Genomic DNA, 21092 nt, shown 5'->3' on the forward strand with positions numbered 1-21092 from the left:
CAGGAAAAAGTTCAGCAGGCCAACAAAACACAAACAAAAAAACACTAATTGGCCGAATGATTGATTCTCATCTTCAGCATAAACTAAAATAACCAAGCTGAAAGATCTGCTGCTTCAATGGCAGAATGTCACGAAACTAAACTGAACCCTGGAGGGATGCAACGTTACCAGAATTAAGACATAAATGGCCGCGGTGACCCAAGAGAGCTTGGAAGTGAAAACTGAATTAAGAGAAACACCCGAAAACAAGTCACGGTGCTTGCAGTCGTTTTGTCTCTTTGTAGGAGGTTCACCCATCCACGCATACAGCTGCCACACAAATGACCTCTAATTAACCAAATTAAATCAACGCTACTGCCGTATATAAAGAAAATACAAAAATAAAAATCTTGAACATAAAATCTGGACGGCATCTTTTTGAGCAACAATACTTATTTCTCTAGTTCTCTGGTGTGTTTCAGGCGGCTGTCCAGTTGTGTGTCAGCAGACAAGATTGTTTCCAGATGATCGTGTGTGTGCCCCGGCCATTAAACACATAAACAGTAGTATAAATAGATTCCTTGTTCCTAAATGTAACCCCTTTTCCATTTTATTTTGTCTCCATCCAAGGAAGCCCCGTCTTTGGTTCAGAGCTGCGGATGTCAAAAGCTATAAAATCATCCATTAAAAAAAACGTCCTTCAAAAAACACATATACATCCATCACAAATTGACTAATTATACACTTTGTGGGGATTCAGACGTATCACAAAAAAAACCCCAGATGGAACTCAATTTGGTTTGGGGCACAGAAATCTGGTGAAGTGTGCGTTCGGGCCGAGGCGCGTGGTGCGGGCCGACGAGGCTTCCACTGGAAACTAAAGCTTCATTTCCGTCTGCAGCGCCGTCTTGAGCCGTAGCGTCTCCTCCACTGATAACCGGTCGTGGTAGAAGCTGAGTCCTGCCAGGAGCTCGACGTCTCGGACGCGCGCCGCGTGAAACTGCAGCCAATCCTCCACCCACGCCAAGTCCGACCCGTTCTGAGGGTGGAAGGTAGACAAAAGAAGAAAAGAAAATAGAAGAAATGAGAAAATGCAGCAACGTGGTGTTTTTTTTTCCATCGTGGAATCTGTCAGCAGGTCTCTACAGAGGTCAAGTGTTGTGTGTGTGTGGGGGGGGGGGGGTGTCAGTGGTGTCACTCACAGCACAGCTCTCCGTGTGGTCGGGTCTGTGGGGCAGGACGAAGGACCTGGCCTGCAGGGGACCCTCGCAGTTAAGGGGGCCGAAGGACGAGTTCCCACAGCTGGTGAGGATCATGAAGAAATGTGTCGGGATGGGAGCCTGGTTCCTGGAGAAACACCAGATCTCAGGTTTATCAACCAGTGGGCTTGATTTATTTGATGAGGTGGACTAAACTCCAGGTCTCATGCAGATGTTTGCCAGTAATATTAAAGTATTTCAGATACGACAGAAAAAAACGGAACAAATGTGCATGTCACTTTGGACTTTGGCGAGATAACCTTTGGCATGTTTTCCACTTTAATTATTTTTTTTTAATGAAAGAAACCCAGACATAGTTGGTCGCAGACCAAATTGATGGCCTGAATTATCGCTAACCTACCCTGAGATTGCTTTGAGCGCATCAACGTTTCCATCATAGTCCTCATCAAAAATCGGCCCACTCATGACGTTAACTCCGTTCAGCTGTTGTGAATATTTTGGAAGAAGGACATCGTGGACATGAAGCCAAACATCTGCGGGGGGGGGGGGGGGAGGAAAATACAACGGTATGAGTGAGGGCACAGGGTCGTGCCGCCAGGGGGCAGCATGTGGCAGCTCATTCACAGGCCTCAAACATTCCCAAACAACACTGTGTGGAGGGGGGTTTTCTTTCCAACGGGACCCACCGCGAGAGAGAGAGAGAGAGAGAGAGAGAGAGAGAGAGAGAGAGAGAGAGAGAGAGTCAGGGGGCCCCGGTGGGAACCTACACGTTTCAAGTCTGGTAAATCCGACCAACTTAAAAGTGACTCTTATTGTAAAGGAAACTTGACAAGGATTAACTCTTGAAATGTTCCTCCAACAAATCCTTTGATGTGCCAAATTAAACTACAGAAGTCCAACATAATCACAGCGGTTAGATCTTTGGACTCCTGTTGTGTGTATTTAAGAACCAAAATCACAGCCTGGTTTTAATAGAAAATGTATAATATTGCGCAAATGAAATGGCTGCAGAGAACAGAAAAACCACAATACCTGCACTTGGAAAACGAGAGTGTTTACCATTTGTGAATCACCAGGCTTCCCACCTACAGCTTTGGGTGCAGCTAGACAACCGGATGCAGATAGATATTCGGAAAACTGACTCACCTTTAAATGCAGGGAACATTGGCACCATGTTGCTGGTCAGTAGAGAGTCTGTCTCGCGTCCGTTGGTACTCAAACCTAAAGATAGAAGTGGGAAACACAAACACAAACTTTACTTGTAAAGGTCTGACGTATACTGTGAAACGCAGCAATGAAGAACTGGTTTGAGGCAAAAGCTTCACACGTTGGTGTTGATCACAAAGGACTAAAGCATTTCACAGCAAATGATCAATTCATTGTTAAATAGATTTTCTCTAAACAGGCAAACAACATTGAAAAAATGTCCCATTCAATTCCGGTCAGTGGACTAATCAATTAAGCAAGTAACCTTTACAGCTCAAATTGAATCTCACAGCACAACCCAGAGCCAATGGGGGGGGGGGGGGGTTCAGCTGCTGCAGAACTTTAACTTCACACTTTCACAGAGTCACTTCCTTTTGTGCAGCTACCTGAAACCTACACTTTATTAAAAATACGGATACGAATCCACCGTGTCTCATTAAAGGGGGGGGGGGGGGGGGGGTGGGACGCTCGTTACCGTTGCAGACAAAAGGCTTAGGTGCATTATAGCATGAGAATGTAGCCCTGAAACACGTCACCTCGAATTCGAACACCTGGGACGGGACGGCGTGCTTATGACCCCCTCCTCCAGCGGTTACACACGTACACACACACACACACTCACCTGGGGGATGCAGCAGGCCGAAGGTCAGAGCGGGGTCGTTTCTGTAGCGCTGACAGCTCTGGCTGGAGGCCGGTGGGATGCGGATGTCGGCGTGAACGCACTCCGCCAACCCTGGTGCCAGGGGTCGCACCCTGGTCTGGGAGAGAAGGTCAGTCGCTTTGAGCGGGACACTCGCCGGTTGCACAAGATCAGCCGGCTCGGTTTTAATTGGTCGGTGTCAGCGAGGACACTGCTCCGCCTCTGCATGCACGGCATTCTCGGCTCACTTTATCTTGCACCTTCGCCATCTTAATTTCCAATTTCCAAGTCCTGCAGGGGCTTGGTCGTGAACCCAGATATCGTATGGATTAACCAATTGATGAAAGTGCTCACGTTCACCTAATTCGCCAATATTTCTTTATGTCAATTAATCCAATTGTTGTTGAGGAATTTAAATCTGGACTGGTACAATATTACCATTCATGGAGTTGTGCTGCTATACTGACTAAATAGGCCACCAATCTGTTTGCAGGGGAGCCCACTTTCACTGAATAATAGATTTTCTATGTGCAAATTAGCTCTAAGCTAGCGTCCAATAGATGTGTTGACTTTGTCAAGCAGGGAAAGGGTTAACAGAAATACAGATGAATTAAAACCAAACCAAACTGGAAACCCATCAAGTCAAAATGATCAAAGAGGATAAAAGTACAACCATATTCAGCTTGCACTGCGTTTCGGTGAAGCTTGATGCAGATAAATCCTCACTAGCATCATCATTCAGACGGAATAGCACAACAGTGTAAACTCTCCCGGGACTGTATCCCTCTGCCTAAAGTCATGATTTACACAAAACCTCAACCCGCAGAATGAGAAAGACAAAAAGTAAGTGTTTGAGCCAACGAGAGCGCAGGAGATGAGTAACAGCTGCTTAGAGAAGGGATTCCGACATTCGAAAAAACAATCTCCGGGCCACGCAGCAACCACAGATGAAATACAGCAGGGACCACTCAAAGGGGCAAGCTATGTTTATAGACAAAAGCCGTCTCCAGGCAGCAGGCCTCACCGGAGGCTGGACGGTGTACGACACCCACAGGGCCATGAGGCGGTCTTTGCTGTATCCGTTGAGGTAGTTGGAGTGGTGGAGAAGACAAAAGGTGGCGCCTGGTTGGACGACTCCAGGGGTACCAAAGGGATGGTGGAGGTGACGGAAACTGCCTTTGTCAATTAATAAGGGAAAAATTGATAATCAGCACACACATATTTTCTCCAAAAAAAGATAAATAGAAAAATCAAACAATACTCACTGGGATTCATTATCGTGAGATTTCTGGTTATAGCAGTGACCTAAAAACAACACAGAGAGAGAAACATGAACCGTAGCACCAAAAGCATCACAAAACACAAGTCTGGGCCCATGTTACCGCCTCTGTGAGGTCATGCGTGGTGGATAAACTAAATACTAACATGCTAACCTTTATTAGTCCTAGGAAGCACATTAAAGGCCACTTTCAAACAGCAATGCAAAACCTGTATTCCCTCTTGAATACAGATTGAAGTCCTTTAATAAAATCCCCAAAATGGGCATGCTAAGGTGCTGATGTTTAGAGGGCAACGTTAAACATGTTGAGCTGCTTTCATCAAGTATGTTTGCGTGCTAATTTTTGCAAATCAAAACCCGACACACAACCTAGGTGAGGTCGATGGGAATTTCATCGGCTTTTTAGTTATTGAGGATATGAAAAATATTAAACTGCTAAAGTACTTAAAAAATACAATTCATTCTGAGGGAATAATGAATGTGTGTACCTGTGTATTCATACTGATAGAAGTTGAGATATTAACACAAGTGCCTCTGGGAAGATCAACATCTTGATATAGTTTCATGGTAATCCACCCAATGGCTTTTGAGAGAAGTGGACTAATCCAACCGACGAGCGCTGTCATGACCTCAATAACTTGTTTGGCACAAACCTCGGGCTTGTTGTGCAAATCACAGGTGCATTGCAGGTCGTCAGCGGGGTCACTGGCCACACAGGGGGTGTCATGGGAGAGCTGTGCTGGGTGGACCGGCAGGTGGACGGGACTGGTCAGAAGATGGTTCAGACTGCCATGAGTGCCGTTGTTCGGAGCGGGACGAATGCCGAGAAGATCTACAGGAGAAGGGAGGATAGACAAGTTAATTCTGTATCACACACACACACACACACACACACACACACACACACACTCAGAGTGGACGTAACCGTGCATGTCAGCATCATTTTGATACATTTTTTTGATACATTGATCTCATGAATATCATTCACCTAATTAATATTTTAAAATACAGTGTGTATACAAGGATTTGCTGACCCCAGTAAGATGAAGTATAGTTTTGAAAGAGTCTAAAGTGTCCTACTTTAGTGCAGTTGTGAGCAAATACAGTTTGTCAACGTCTTACATGTATTGTGTGTTACTCTTTGCTTTTAAACACCTGGATTGGTTCCTCTTTTTTCTGTTTGATGTGGCTGCTTTTTATTTCCTGTTGCTCTTTTTAGGGAGGCACTAAACAAACGGTAATGTGGTGCAGGGCAAAGGTTTCCTCTCAGAGATTATTCTGCAAGAACTGTATTTTACAGCAATTGGATGTCAACACATTCACCTTCAGAAACTGTAGTTATATTACCAAACATTGTGTTTGGTAATATAACTACCTTAAGAACTTAAGATGCTTAGAGCCCAATCGTCATTCACATGCTCAGTCAAAGTAATGAAAGGCCAACGAAGAAGCTACAGTAAAGGAGGATAAAGTACACTTTCCTTACCGCACATCAGGTTGTAGAGTTCAATGTTTTCAAATGGAGGCACAACCGTCTTTTTTTTAAATCCTGGACCGTAACCAATGAAGATTGCCTGAAAAGCATGGATAAACATTAACATATTAGGATTATTGCGTTTATTTGGAGAGATTTAAAAATGAGAGAGTGCCGTGAGTTATCAAAACCGCAAAGGGAGGTTTAATTTAAACTGTAAATAACACAACGAAAAACAACCTTGAAAATCCTTGCAGCAAACATGTCGGGTGGGTGGGTTTGGGGATATTTGTAGGTGAGTAAACTCTATTTTCAGCATACTTTTGTGTGTAAATATTTGTATAAAGTCAGTCGGCTAAATGAAACCATACCAGATCCCCTGGTGCCTTGTGATGACTAACGTGAAGGTGGGCAGACACAAACACATTTAAAATTTAAACCGCAACTGTTTCTCTGAATGAAGTAAAATTCATTCTTCATTCCTTTTCATTTATAAAAACATCCTACAAGTGGGTATGGTGTTAAACATTCATCATGAGGGATGAACTTGTCCTTCCTCTGACCTGCATGTTGGTGAAGAGATTATCTGAGCCGTGGAATCCACCGAGGCAGTACTTGAGTTCTTGTTTGTTCCTGTTGGGTTAGAATATAGACATTTTATCCGATGTCTAAAAAAAACCCAAAGGAAAGAGATATAACGGGAGGAAGCATCAAAAAAAGAAAGAACTGATAGTAATAGTATGCGGGTTTATCTTATATTACATTTCAATTTTGAAAGAAGGAGCCATTTCGCAATGCAACTATATTAAAGTGGACTGAATTCCTCAGCCTGAAACAATTTGCCATAATGACATGGTTGCCATGCATCAAAGGAGCTGTGCAACCCTCCTCCAGCATTATGTGCCTCATTCATTACACTACTTACGGTAGATGCTTCAACTTCTGTGGGGCACAAGAAAGCTTTTTATTCCAAATCTCCAAAAATTTACATTTATTAACTCACTCTGGTAACTTCCACCGCGTTTGTAAATGATTACAAAAGGCTTTTTTGTCACACAGTGTTGCAAGCATAAGTAGAACTAGCCAGAAGTGGTTAATTTGAATTTCTCCTGCCAGTCATGCGGAAAACTTCCAGCCACCGACGAGCACTGGATTTTCTTTCTTGGAGCAATAAAGGAACACGGTACTCGAAAAAAAACCACATCAGCTGGGGCTGCCTCTTTGGTTATTTTCATGCTACAGTTAGCGGTTTTGGGAATGTTCCTGTCTCTTTGAAGGAAAAGAGGCGGACTGAACACTTTGGGCTGGAGCATGCTTTTTGTGGGTTTGTGGCAAAATGATTATATCAGATGATCACTGAAGGGAGGGACACCATGTTGTGACACGGTGCATTGGTAGAAGGTCATGGAGTTTAAGAATACATTTCCAAGCTCATACTGACACACTTGAAAGGAGTTTGACTGGTAACTTACAGAGCGGCCTGCCACCCCTGCTTCATGTAGAGGTGTCCTCTCTCTATACGCTTGTTGTTAGCAAAGTGCATTCTTTTGGGGAGGTTTTCTTTGAGGTACGGCCTCATTGGCTGGTCAGCAGTCTTGCACTTCAGATCGGACACAGCAGAGGAGAATCAACACACAGCACAGGCAGAGTGGGAATGTTTGACGTGAGGCCGAGCAAGCAGATAATTTTCCATTCTTCTTATGAACACAAAGGTCACATTTGAAATACTTTGCATACCGACAGGTTCTTTATCAGACTCTCAAAGTCAACTGAGGAGGGAAACAAAGGGACAAGGTCAGCCACGCCCCGGGTACAGACAAAAAGACACTGAGTGATGGTGGGAAGAAAGGGGAAAGTTCATTTTGATCAACAGGAACTCACAGGAAAAGTAATCCTCTGGGAGGCGACTGGGTCTGATGCGAGCAGCTGGCCCTTGGATGACAGCAAAGTCCTCCGTTTGTGTCAAGTAGGTGGACACGAAAGCTGCTTTCTCACACGAAGCCTCCTCCATGCCTGAGGAGAAATGACGGGGGGAGTCTGTTTTTCTTCATATTTGGTGGAGATGTGTGTTTGAGTTTGGTCACATGTTAGTAATTAGTAATTATTACAAGACTAAACACATGGTCTCCAGATGTGCAGAAAAACATCATGTCACAAAAATGTTCTGCTAACAGACCACTGCCGAAGTCGTACTACTGTGCAACCACAGATATTCAGGAGGGATGAACTGGAGTTGCTCAACATTTGAGCAAAGAGAAAGACAAAAAAGGACGCAAAATCCTCTAAAATTGTTGATTGGAATTAGCCAAAAATGACCGAATACACTTCATCACAGCCGTGTGCAGGCATCTCACCGTGGTCTGATACGACCATGATGTTCACACAGTGGTGCAGGTCTCTCTGTATCAGGCCATCCATCAGCATGCCCACAATCCGGTCCACACCTTCCAAAGCCTGCAGGACCTGAAGGTTGAAACGGCATTTAAGGCTTTCACACATGTCACGCGTTATCACTAATTAACTAAGTTCATCATCTAAACACTTCAAGAACAACTTACTTCAGCAAATAATTAAGCAAACTCAACGGGCCTAAAAAGGCTTTGTCAGAAATGACGTGGTTTTGCCCTGTTATTGTTTCCAAAGATAAAGAATGTACTTGTTCAGTCTGGGCCATCAATGGATAATGTAATGAACATTTGCATTAGAACTGCAGGTTGCAGACTTAGCGACGGACTTACCTGGCTGCTCGCTGGTCCAAACTTATGTCCTGATGAGTCAGGTTCCTCCAAGTACAAAGTGTAAAGGTCAGGTCTAAAAGGACAAAGGCAACGACTAAGTGAGCTATTCAGAGGCGACTCACAACATAATAGTGTTTAATGATGAATGAAGAACATGTGGTACCTTTCTCCCTCAGGTAAACCGAGCCATTCAAACAGTGTCAGCACCCGCTGCTCGAACGTGATGCTCCTGTTCACAAAAAATGAAACATCATATTATCTCTGAACACTAAAACACAACTACAGTGAGCCATTCCTGTTCTATACACCCATTTAGAAGTGTCGGGCATTTTGAAAAGAAAAAATGGCATAGCTCTTACTTGTTATACGTCTTGTAGATGTTTGGGAAAGTGCCATTGATTCTAACATCTGAGCCAGGCCAGAAGAAGGTTCCTGCTTTCAGCTTCTGACGCATGGCACTGATCCAGACCTGAGGGGAGGAGAGGGGAAAGAAGAGGAGAAGAGATGAGGAGAGAAGAAATCTAACTGCATATTTTGATGTTAAATCAAAACCTATTAGACTGATCTGCAGGTAGAACCTTATGCAGCAGACTTGTAAATGTGCTCTGGCTGATCCACTTAGTTATATTGGTTCATTGTGGTTCATTTCGATATTTCTTCTTCTCTCATGGAAAGCCACGCGGCTGCTGTACGGAATCTTTTCTGGAGGAATGAGATTTAAGAGACCTCCCATTTAAACGTGAACCGCAAAGCGTCTAAACAAGCACAACTCCACGAGCCGCCACTCTGCCCCGCCAGAATCCATAATTAAATCAAGACACTCACTGCATGCGGGGGAGCGAGGTCTCAGCTATGAACATCTCAGCAAAGTGCTTCATATGTCCGATACAAGACAGGTGCTTCCTCGAGACTCATGTCAGGTTGACCCAGAAACATATCTGTGTTAACCTTTTATACGATACAGACAACTCCTGTCTGACTCTCAATGGAGTGCACTGTTCAAAGAGTTGGTTATTAAGTTGTAAGTTGTATTACACCATATCAAGGGTGCACATATTCACTTACTGGCTCGCCTTGGTACCATTTAGCGTTGAATTTCTCTTCACTTTTCAAGCTGAACGAAGTGTTTTGGGTCACATCGTACATCTTGTTGTCCACAATTCCATGAGACTCAGGATAAAGACCCTGTGGAAAGAAAAAAAAAACAGTCACGGTAAGCTGTTCTATGGAGGAAGTGATATGGCCTCTCTTCGACATACTGTATAACCCATAACAACAGCTGTTTATTCTTATTATTATTAGACAGACGTTCATGAGTCTTTTCATCCAGCTTTGACAAAAAAGTCAAGACAACCATGTCCAGTAAGTCAACCCCTGACTTACAGTGACGATGCTGTAGTGGTTGGGAAAGGTCTTTGTGGGATAAACAGGCCTCATGTACGGCATGCTCGTTCCCTCGTTTCCTGCAAACAACACAAAGGTTCAGTCGCACAGGGGATGAGCCGCGAAGGAGCTGCGGAGGAGCCAACCATGTCGTGGACTTACGTAACTTGCTGATGGCGGGAAGGTGGCCGCCGTGATCTTTCAGGTACTCCGCCCGGAAACCGTCCAAGGACACCAGGATGAGAGGAGGTCTGACGAAACTGTTTTGGTGAGGAAGAGCAAGAAGGATGCTTTTAGCTGACGTGCTTTCGCGAGCCGGAAACAGAATGATCTCCTCGCGAGGGAGACGTGGATGTGGAGCAGCAGTGGTGTACAGTAGCTCTGTGTAGGGAGAACAAAGCGGCTCTTTGACCGGACAGGCAAAGGGGGGGGGGGGGGAGTGAACACACAGGAAGAGAAATGGGACCACGGATCGTGAAGCAAAGACTAAGAGACGTTGGGCCCTTTTTATTGGGAGCAGGACTATTCAGTTACTGGATCAAAGTGTGTGGCAGATATGAAAATTGTGCAGCCTCATGGGGCTACTGAATATAAGTAATAATAATAAGTACTGAATCGGGTCAAGTAGTGCAGTATGGTGTTAAATGATGTGTCGTGTTACACGCTGTCATTCATCCATTCTCTAAATATTCTGTTGTATAAAATGGACAAGTCAAGTCATGTAACTGACTAAAACCATTCCAATAATTCAACCATCAAATCAGGAATTACAGGTTGGACAAATGAATGAATTTTACCATAATAATAACCACAATAATTGTATTTTTAAAAGATGAACATGTATACTTTGTTTTTATCAGCAGTTTTGAGATGAGTTTCTCTTTTTGACTGTAAAGTTTCCATAAAATAAAAAAACAAACCCAAGAGAATAATACAGACTTTCAGAGAGAAGTACTGTACATTAAACATGAATTTGCTTAAAGGTATTTTCTAACCTAAAAATAGTGTTCTTTTTATTATTTTTCTCTGTCAGACTTACTTTCTTACCAACGCAACAACACACACACACACTCATACACACCACACCCGTACACTCACCAACACACGCCTAAGTCTTAAAGCTGGTTTCCGTAGAAACAGATTTTATAACACATCCATGAAAAGAGAGTCACGTGTTCCCTCTTGTTTAAACAGTCTCTTTCTATTTTTATCTGTGGTCGCAGTTACATTTCCAATAAGAAATGCCATGTGGGAAAATGGTGGGAGTTACAAAAATCAAAAGCTTCATTGTCAACACAACCAAACATCGGATCTCACAACACCGAAACAAGAGTGTCGTATTACCCGGGAGGACACCGGGGCTGCTGGGTTTCCTCACCCGCTTGCAGCCACAGCTCACCTTCTGCTGCAGAGAAGAAAAAAAAAGGTTATGTCATATTTATTATAGAGTATTAGCTGGAGTAACACACAAAAGGTGACTCAACTTTAATGGATACATGAATGCAAAGATAAATGTGTGATTTCATTTCATTCTAAATGTTGTTAGATCATAGCTAACATTAAAAAAACTTTTGGTCTTAACCAGACTTTTAACTCTATCCTTCAACCACATGGTTTAAGACAAATGAAACAAAAAAATATGTGATGTAAGCATGACGCTGGTGAGGGAAGAAATGGGAAGAGCCACATAAATGAGACCTGTGTTTCCCATCTTGGTGTTACGATAAAGTTACACCAATAAACGTATTTGTCAACCACTTGTAAAACAAATCGAATGAAAGCGGAATACATCCTCTTTTATTTTATGCGTCTCTCTCAAGGAGATTCCCATTGTATAAGAAATATGTTTGTACGCAGGAACCTATTTCAACATCCCAAAAAAAACACCCTCCCCCCCAAAACAATTTGTCATGTCTGCTGCTCACTGGACGTTTGAGGGGGGGGGGGGGGGGGGGGGGGGGAGTCGTAGCATGCGGGTGAGAAAGCCCCTCCTCGCCGCCCCTCCGGTCCAGCAGTGCGGTCTGGAGGGAACGCGGAGATGCTCCGACTCGCTGTGGTCTGGTGACGTTTCGGGGGTGGGGGGGGGGGGGAATCCCCGCTCTCTGCCTTCCAGTCTAGATACCGTGAGCCTCGAGGAACAAGAAGGCTCCAGGGATATCTGCACCTCTTCTAATAGGCATCCAAAAGGCCTCCAAATAGGAGCAGAGGCAAGAACGTGTTCTTCCCATGTGGCTTTGATGTTAGCAGGGTGGGAGGCATGGAAAGTTCAGGGGAAGGTCACGGCAGACAGTAGACCCACGCCGAGGCCTGCTCAACCGTTGCTCAACAGTCGCCTCCGCTGCCCCCCCGCAGTGGAAGAGACGCGTTTCAACAAAGAGCGACCACGAGGGAACCTCCTAGCGGCAGGATACGTGCCGACCGCGAGGGGGGAACGTTCCCGCCTCGCTCAAATGTGTGTCTGCGAGCCGGGAACGCACCTCCACGGCCCCAAACACTTCCTGTGAGCAAACCTTCACCTCTGGATCTCTAGATACTTCCAACGTTCAGCCTGAGAGGGATCTGCGGCAGGTTCTGGTAGCAGAAGCGTTTTAAAAGCAAACTAAAACAAATGAAATGTGTTTTACGTGGTCTCCGTTCTTAACAGTGGTGTTGAGATTAAACCTAAAACATCAGACCTACATGTCGGACTGCCATCAATGCGAGGCTCACAGTGACGGGACATACTTACGACTGGTATCTTCACCAGACTTCACTGAGCTTCCAAAATGTAACCTGAGTCAGCTATTTCGGTCCGAAGCCAAAGCAGCTTGGTTTCCTCAGCGATGTGGAGTGAAGACTCACAAGGCTCACACAAAATAAAATACGCTATCGGTCACGGACCTTTTGAGATCTCTATGAAATATTATATTTGTGTTCAATTCACTTTACTGAACTGTAAAACATCTACTGATTATTTACACATAAATAACAGTGTAACATGTAGGTTCATAAGAATGGGTTCATCGCATTGGACAACATTTTGTAAACCACTTGTTTTCAAAAAGTAATAAAAATCGTGCAGTAGATGTAAAATCAAGACAGTGTTTACCTTTGACATCGCTGCTCTTTCTCAGTGAAAACACCACAGCCAGAATGACGGCCAGTAAGCACAGCAGCAGCACCTAAAACCCACAGAACAAATGTCAGGATGCTGGTTGAAGACAGAAATATCCCAAAGTTCCTAAATAACATGTAGCTAAACTATCAACAAACATGACCAAGGATGTTTGGATTGAAATGTAATAAAACTCCACAAAGTCAAGTACTTTGTGTTGAATTACAATCAGCAATGTTCTTAAAGTAAAGTGATCACCAACCAACGTTTTTCCTGATGGCTGTTAGTAACCTTCCAACGTGATGTTAGTGAAAACATGATATCGTGCATTATACCATGTTAGTGCCTCATATAGACATGTCCTAACCGACTTCTGGCTCCTTAACAGATCAGCACATGTTGAGGAATTATAAACAACAACAATTAATGCTTTCATCTCAGCAGCAATTGGAAGATTTGCCTTAACCTTTAAGACCGTGGCCAGAAACTCCTACTTTCATGTTTTCATCAGGCTTTGAGCTTCTGAGTGCTGCTCACTTTTCATCTGGTCCCATCTTCAAGTCTAAATTCCATTTGGTCAATTATTTTGGTGTGTGTGACTTCACCACGGCTTAAAATGCTGATCTGAGAATTGTGACCATTTTAGCATGCTGGTGTTAGCATTCGGCTCACAGCCTCACACAGATGGGAATAATAACTTTTTGGTATCATTTTTTTCTTCTTTTTTTCTAGTCAGCGGGCCCCGAGGCTGGGACTGTTATTTATCCCAAGCATGTACGTCATGCATTCACCATCTGCAACGGTTCAAATGGAATCTGCAAAGTGAAAGAAAGGACTTTATCAGCTCGACTCACGTCTGGTCAGAGACGAGGGGTCTCTAATCTGAGGGGGGGGGGGGGGGGGGGGGTTCAAAGAAGTCTGTATCTGTTTATTTAGAGAGGGGGGGTGTTTAGTGGCCACTCTCTTTGCAGCCCCCTGCAGACACCCACAGCAGGCCTGCAGCGGGTAACATCAGTGTGGAGTTTAAAAGAAGTTATTTTAAAAAAGTTCTTCTTCATTCTAAGCATCTCGTGAACCCTGAGAAGCATCCAGGCACCACTCGCTGGAGAGGTCAATGCTTCCTCATCACATCACACGACCGTTCCTCCCTCCTCTCGCTCCCTTCACACAAAAATTGCATATTATTTAGGATTTTTTCTGTTTTCAGAAAGATGCTAAATCATCATTTTAAATTACCCCTCACTCCAAATGAAAGTGTATTATTTGTGAAGCTTATTTATAATTTTTTTATCCTCATCTTCTCAACAGTATTAATGTATAACTGTTTCAATTTGAAATATAAAATTAAATTCTCCACAGTGGGACTAATAAAGAATTGTCTTAGTATATCTTAAATATTAGACTTAAAATACTTTAAAAAGTAGGGACTCGGGTGAGGAAGGGTGTTAAAACATTACATCTGTTTTTGTATTAATACAAACAAGATACAACTAATATTTGCCCTTCAATCATTCAAAAATCTGTAGTAGTGAGCAGTCTGTGTTACAAGCGGGTTTGTGGGAACCGTCACTCATGAGTAATGCTTTTAGTGAGATTCATATAAAAGAATTCGGGTCGGATAATATGATGCAATATTTGCTGGGACAGCCCGGATATGTGCACTTGCTTCCTCCTCCTCCTCCTCCTCCAAATGGAGAGGGAGAAAGGGAGGAAGGGAGAGGCGTGCATCCGACGAGGCTCTTGAGAAAGACGTGGTGTTGGTGGCTTGTGAGAGTAAACACTCTGTGAGACGGTCTGGTGGAAACTTCTCTCTCTGTCGTCTACACAGTGAAGGCCTTGGTTGGACTGCGACACCACAACAAAGTCCTCATGAGGGTAAAAAAACGCAAAACCCCGCAAAGAATACCTTTGACAAGTCGGAAAGACAAACATTAGGAAGAAAAATAGTAAAAAGAAAGTAGAAATGTGACAATTGCAAACAGCTGTGTCGTGGGCTGCACAACAGGAAGCAGTATATTTCGGTCTAGACTTTGCCACATGTGTCTTTAATTGGTACCAAGCCGAACTGCTGCTAAAAACACCAGTGCCTTTGGGTTTAGCTCGACTTTGCGAGTAAATAGTTTAAAAGGTTTGTTAACTGCCAGACGACTCTACGGTTATATTTCAGCATATGGAATAATGAACTATTAGCATCGCTCTCCAACTGCAAGCTTTAAACGTCACTATTTTGCATCCCAGGCTGTGCTGTAAAGCTCAGTTCCTGTTGAACAGTAACATCTGTGGATCTTCTCCACCTGCAGACACATTTGTGGCTGCTGTGTCTTTTTTTGGTTGCAAGCTTTTGGGTTGGCACACTGTCACTGGCAGCCCTGACCCTCTCGACCCTTTGACAGATGTGGATCACACAAAGAGTAAATGACGTAGACCAACGTTTTTTCATTCCTGGGGATTAACAACTCATTCAGTTTTGTAAAATGTACAACACATGTGGAAAAAATACCACCCGTCTAAAACCAGAGCTTTGGCTGTGTACGGTCATGTTCGACCGAGAATGGAAAAATGACTGAAACACACATTTCCAGCCACTATAACGCCTTTTTTTAAAGATACAAACAGCACTTAGACCTTGTTGTTGTTATTGTTTTTTTTAGGTAAAAAAGGTACAGCAGGGCACACATTCGTGATGCAGCAGTCAGAGACGAGTCGGTGGGACTTTGGACCTACCACAGGGATGACTCTGCAGCGGGTGCTGCGCTCCCTCCCCCGGCCGGCGGCCCTCGTTTGACTCTCCACCTCCGGCGCCATCAGCAAAGACGCGGCCTGTTCGGCCGAGGGTTCCTCTCCTTTGGTCACTTCCATGCTGCTGAGCGCCTCCGACCCCCGCCGGTGTGTTCCAGGAGCGCCTGAGGGAGCGAGGGAGGGAGGGAGGGAGGGAGGGAGGCTGAGCGTCACCGCCGGTCGAGGCGCAAATGACTGGGTCAGGAAACCCCTCCGCGAGTGTGGAGCGCCGCCTTCGTTTCTGAACTTCTCCCCAGTTTACAAAGCAACAGGACAACCGGAAGTGATTAATTGATTAGAGAGAGATAAAGGCAGAGAGACAGATAAAGGCAGAGACAGAGAAAGAGAAAGAGAGAGAGAGAGAGAGAGAGAGAGAGAGAGAGAGAGAGAGCTCAGCCGACCTCAGCGCTCTGCTATTTTGGCGCAAGTTTCATCTTTCCAGGGAATGTTGTTCTCCGACCCCCTTTAGAAGAGAGTGAAGCTACAATAAAAAAGAGAGAGAATTAAACAAAACAAAAAATCGCAGACCAACTGGTTTCTGTTTGTGTATTTCTCAAAAGTGCGTTTCAAGCAGCGTTTGTATTTCAAGCAGCGTGCGTAGAGTTTAAGGAGCTTTCACGCCGGCGTGGAGTGACCGAGTGCTGCTGCCCCCTGGTGGTCAGACTGGAGCAGTGCGCTTTGTGTCCTGGTCGTTTTTGGTCATCGCTACTTCTCGGACGACACATTTATAAACTAATGAAGCACAACGACAGATCAATGAGAGGGTTTGTTAAGCCCTCTAATATGGCTAATTTGGGAGCTACACGGTACCTTTACATTCCCGATGCATTTGGAAAACAAACGAGTTATTTACACATCGAGTTTGAGCTCCATTTCATGTTTCTCAGTTCTGCGTAAAGCTTTGCTGTAGAGCTTCATGTAAAAGCTTCATAGTCCGTTGAACCGGACACTAGAAAAAAAACGTTGTCATGCCCCACACACTGAACCAGCTGATTAGAATGATATCTGCTTCCTTACCAGTTCTCCCAAACTGAGTTGCTGCTCTTTGGAGCCTCTCGAGCTGCCTCGTTCATGATGCCTCGTTCCTTGATGCCTCGTCGCTTGATGCCTCGTTCCTTGATGCCGCAACGAGAAGCACCAGCAGTGCTTTGACTTCCCTTCGTTTTTTTGTTCCTTTTACTTTTCTTAGTATCTCTGGCAGTCACTCTCTCACCCATATTGGGTCACAAAACTTGCAAAATCTTAATTATTTCATGTATTTGTGTGAGTTCATCCAGTCAGCTTCAGTATAAAACCCTCCACAAGATGGTAATGTTGTGACACTTAAAGTGACAAAAAATGTCCTTCCCTGTAAAGATATCTTCATGAGGCTTGATGTTATATTAATACAACATTACACAGCTCCTGGTCCCTGACAGCTTTAACACGGGCATGTTTCAGCTCTGTGGGGTCGAGGTTCCCTTCTCATCCAGTTGTGTCATGTGGTGTGATAATGGAAATCACATGTGGCTGCAACTCCTGAGCTCTGACCTCTGCTCTGTCCTCAGCTCGTAAACAGCCCAGGGTTAACCTCTCTTTCCTTCCCTGTGAATGTGTCTGCCCAGCCGTCTGTATTATTAATGTGTGAGAGTGTTTGGGAGAGAGAGAGAGAGAGTTTGTAGGCCTGAACATGTAAATCCACCTGGTTTTTGTGTTGTTAACTTACGCTACGTGGGTGTCCGTGCATGTCTGTGTGTGGTTTTTCCCTTGAGTTATGGCTATAGTGTCTGTGGGAACCTGTGTGTGTGTGTGTGTGTGTGTGTGTGTGCTGCTCAGTGACCAGCATGCATCTGGGGCAGAATGTCTCCCTACAGCTGTCCCAAACACAGCTGGGCTTTACAATGTGACCTTTGATGGTCAAATACACACAAAGCTCCTGCCGACTTCGTCACAACACACACTGCCATGTGTGTGCGTTCACGGCAAGTGACAAACAATCGCCAGAACAAGTATGTTCAAAATATATACACAGGGAAGGAAAGGATCCTCACAAAGACCCTAATCAGTTTCCCCTGAGGAGTTTCACTGTAAACCTTGCTGTTGTATAATCTTCTGTTTGGTGGCCTGAGATGAATTGGAAAGTAAAAGCACCCAAAGCAACATTTGAAATGAGGTACAGTGGCTCGAACCCAGAAAGAAGCCACAACTTATGAATAATGAATTCATCCGGTGACAGTCTTCCCCCTTGAGATTTACTGTAGGTGCCTGTCAATCTGCCATGAATTATTCATTCAGCGGGTCACAATCCACAGCACATTGCACTCAACGTCTCGGACATATCTGCCATCGACTATCTGCCATCGACTATCTGCCATCGACTATCTGCCATCGACTATCTGCCATCGACTATCTGCCATCGACTATCTGTCTATCAGCAGTCAGACAGTGACGCTGAATGTCTTTGGTCTGGTTGCTTTGGCTTTTGCCCTGAAAAAAAATGAGCACACCTTTCAGATTTAGACACAATCACCCACAACGGGAAGAAAAAACTGTGTTGTGTATGTGTTGATTTGATTTGCTCATTGAGATCTTGATTTAAACATCTGTGTGACAGTGAAACATTCATGTTAAAAAATAAAATAAAATAAAAATATATATATATATATATTTGTTAAGAACTGCACAAATCTGACTTGCATTTTTTATGAATATATTTTATACACAAACTGTTCTGTACAATGGGACCAGACGTCCCAAAAAAGCTCATTCACGCCTACATCAGTCTGTTGAAGAACATAATGGGGGAGGGAATTCTAGAATTTTTTTCTTGTAATGCTGCTGTGAAGGTGCTGAGGCGGCGTTTGACAGTTAAAAAAAGACAGAGCTGTGGATTTTGCCAAAGTTTATGTTTTATGAATAGAAAATCCACCTCAAATTTTTCTTGTTTCTCTGTTTATTTGGAAAGTGAACCGTGTGGTGCTGAAATAATGTTTGTGTTTGTATCCTTATATACATATTATAACAACAAAGTGTCTATCAATCTATTGATCCATCCATGTGAGGCTGTCACTATGCACTGGCTATATGCTAACATGCACACAGTGTAGGAATTAATAATAAGCACTGTAATTGGCATTGTCAATAATTTAATAAAATTGCATAACGAGGTACGCCATGTTTTTGTATTTTCTTTACACCCACATTTTTTTACCTCTTGAATGTGTCCTAATTTACCCGTGATTCATACATTTGCGTTTTTTTTGTCCCATTGATCCACAATGGAGTCCATCCGTGACCTCTCTAACTTTCGGTTAAATGAAGGTCGACGTTGATTGCAGACGTATGGGAATGAGAGCTGGTGACTAATCACTGCTGCTGTATTCATGTAGCGAGACAAGCGTTATGTAATATCACAACAGCCATGTGACAGTGGTCCTTAGAGAGGATGGTGTTATTAATGGCAGCAGAGCAGATCCTGAGCAGATGTATTCTTCTAACTGTATGAAGCAAATGTTTCCTTGGAGCAGCAGAGGGCAATGATTTTGATTACCAGTCATGTCGGATTTTCTCTCCTTTTGTTTTTTTTTAACTGTTGTTAAATAGTTTGTTCATGTAACTCTTTCTCTTTTTACTACGACCTGGTTTTACTCAAAAAGTGGGCGTTGATTTCTCTACATTTGAAAAGGTTTGAGGTTAGAACTCTCACTGCTCTCCTACTTTCCCAGTAGCTTCTATGTGACAGTACTTCACTGCCTGCCATCCTGGAGAGCAGCTTTATTGCACTCACTGGGGGGGGGGCGAAGCAACGGAAGATTCACCACTAATTGGAGCGATGTTTGGAATAATTATCAAATCGCAGCAGGAGCAGCGGCAAAAAAACCCGTGAAAATGAAAAGACTTTAATAGAATGTCAGCGTGATTCTGCAGGCCACACTGAAGCTGGTGCAGTGAAATGTAGGGAGCTGAAGGGCACGCCCTCTCCGGACGCAGAGAAGGGTGGAGAATGGGTGTGTGTGGGGGGGCGGGGGGTTAGAACCGGTCTCCCTGGAATTGCCTTAATGATGTCCTCTTATTATGGCGTTATGCAACGTGGCAGTAAAGTTTAGTCGTGGGCCCTGCCATCAACGCAAAACATGACGTGGAACTGTGTGTGTGCACTTTGTAGTGTCTGTAGTGTCTGTGTGTGCGTATACGTACTGTATTTGTTTGGGCTATTTTTGCGTGGATGTCTTTTCTACTGAAGATATGGATTATACTTTCAATTTTCCACACAGGAAAGTGAGCTGGGAACCGGTAAACAGGACATTCACAACGGGGGATGCCACGAGAGGACTGATCAATTGTACCCGAAATGTGGAGAGGTGCTGAATTATTGAAAACAGCCTTGTTGCGTATTTTCCCATTAATCTTCCAGCTCAGTTAGAGTCACATGTGGTGCTCAGTGACGTGCCAGTATCCATTGTTTCTTTCTTCCTATTACCTCAATGTCTGTGCATGTCACGGAGGACACATTTCAGAAGAGTGCGTCAAAAAGACCTAACGCCTGTTCACATGAGAAGTGATGAGTCACAGCAAAGATCACAGTTTGGAGATGCGTAACTAATACACAATGACACTCACTATGTCTCCTGGGTTTTCCTGTCATCTTGACTCATTTAGTCCCAGATGAACATCCCAAATAATGAATACAAAGGAACTTACTTTAACAGGTAAACCCAACTTTGCAGTGATTTATTATTCACAGTGTGAATGTCAATTTCAAAGCTACCGAGCACGAACAAAACAGCAACACTATCTATATCGAAACTACTTTATTAGATATTAACAATTAGGACCTTTAGTTATTCCGGGCTGTGTTTTTGCTTTTTTCAATCTAACCACCCACTAGTTTCAAAGAACATCACAACTCTGGGTTCAGTGCAGACTTACCAGGCTCTCTCCCAAAATTGCAGTAATGAGGGTCAAAGACAAATCCTCGGCTCAACTGGGGGGTCAGATCCTGTGCAGTGGGCCAGTGGCTGCAGGAAGTGATCGTGCTAGTGAGGAAGTATTGGTGATTACTCAGACAGTGGAAAGTACTCAGAGCATGTGTCTGTTTGAGTAACATTTGATTTGAAACTATAGCATCCAGGGAATATATATATCTACATAAACTATATACATATATATATATATATATATATATATATACATATACATATACATATACATATATGCTCCATACCATGAAAAGACTTTGTAGACATGAGAAGGTGAATTGATGGAATTTATAAGGCCCTCTTTACCTTCCAAAGAGCATTTTATGAAAGGCCACATTTTTTT

The 21092-nt window shown here is 43.8% G+C and overlaps 1 protein-coding gene across 2 annotated transcripts; it reads right to left on the reverse strand.

Annotated features, from left to right (window-relative positions):
• Positions 1-423: 423 nt before the first annotated feature.
• enpp1 (ectonucleotide pyrophosphatase/phosphodiesterase 1) lies at positions 424-16108 on the reverse strand. Of its 2 annotated transcripts, none has more exons than XM_037449076.2 (23): positions 15738-16108; positions 13008-13080; positions 11264-11321; positions 10082-10179; positions 9920-9999; positions 9602-9721; positions 8896-9005; positions 8700-8765; positions 8537-8609; positions 8153-8261; positions 7680-7811; positions 7536-7567; positions 7271-7398; positions 6362-6431; positions 5811-5898; positions 4978-5156; positions 4311-4350; positions 4070-4221; positions 3028-3163; positions 2346-2420; positions 1600-1732; positions 1182-1326; positions 424-1018 (listed from the first exon to the last, which is right to left on the reverse strand). In XM_037449076.2, the coding sequence occupies exons 1-23, from the start codon at positions 15870-15872 to the stop codon at positions 857-859; spliced, it is 2394 nt and encodes a 797-aa protein (XP_037304973.2). In that variant the 5' UTR covers positions 15873-16108; the 3' UTR covers positions 424-856. The 2 variants fall into 2 exon arrangements, with proteins under 2 accessions (XP_037304973.2, XP_037304972.2); XM_037449075.2 differs by having other exon boundaries at positions 11264-11324.
• Positions 16109-21092: the final 4984 nt, after the last annotated feature.

Source organism: Pungitius pungitius, chromosome 20 (assembly GCF_949316345.1).
Source record: "Pungitius pungitius chromosome 20, fPunPun2.1, whole genome shotgun sequence".
Lineage (NCBI taxonomy): Eukaryota > Metazoa > Chordata > Actinopteri > Perciformes > Gasterosteidae > Pungitius > Pungitius pungitius.

Excerpts from the sequence above, each read along its gene's own strand:
- enpp1 (XM_037449075.2), bottom strand. The coding sequence starts at position 15,872 with ATGGAAGTGACCAAAGGAGAGGAACCCTCGGCCGAACAGGCCGCGTCT. Across the intron at positions 8,610-8,699 it reads GGTTTACCTGAGGGAGAAAG|ACCTGACCTTTACACTTTGT; the intron begins GTACCACATGTT and ends TTGTCCTTTTAG. Across the intron at positions 7,568-7,679 it reads CCCAGAGGATTACTTTTCCT|TTGACTTTGAGAGTCTGATA; the intron begins GTGAGTTCCTGT and ends TTCCCTCCTCAG.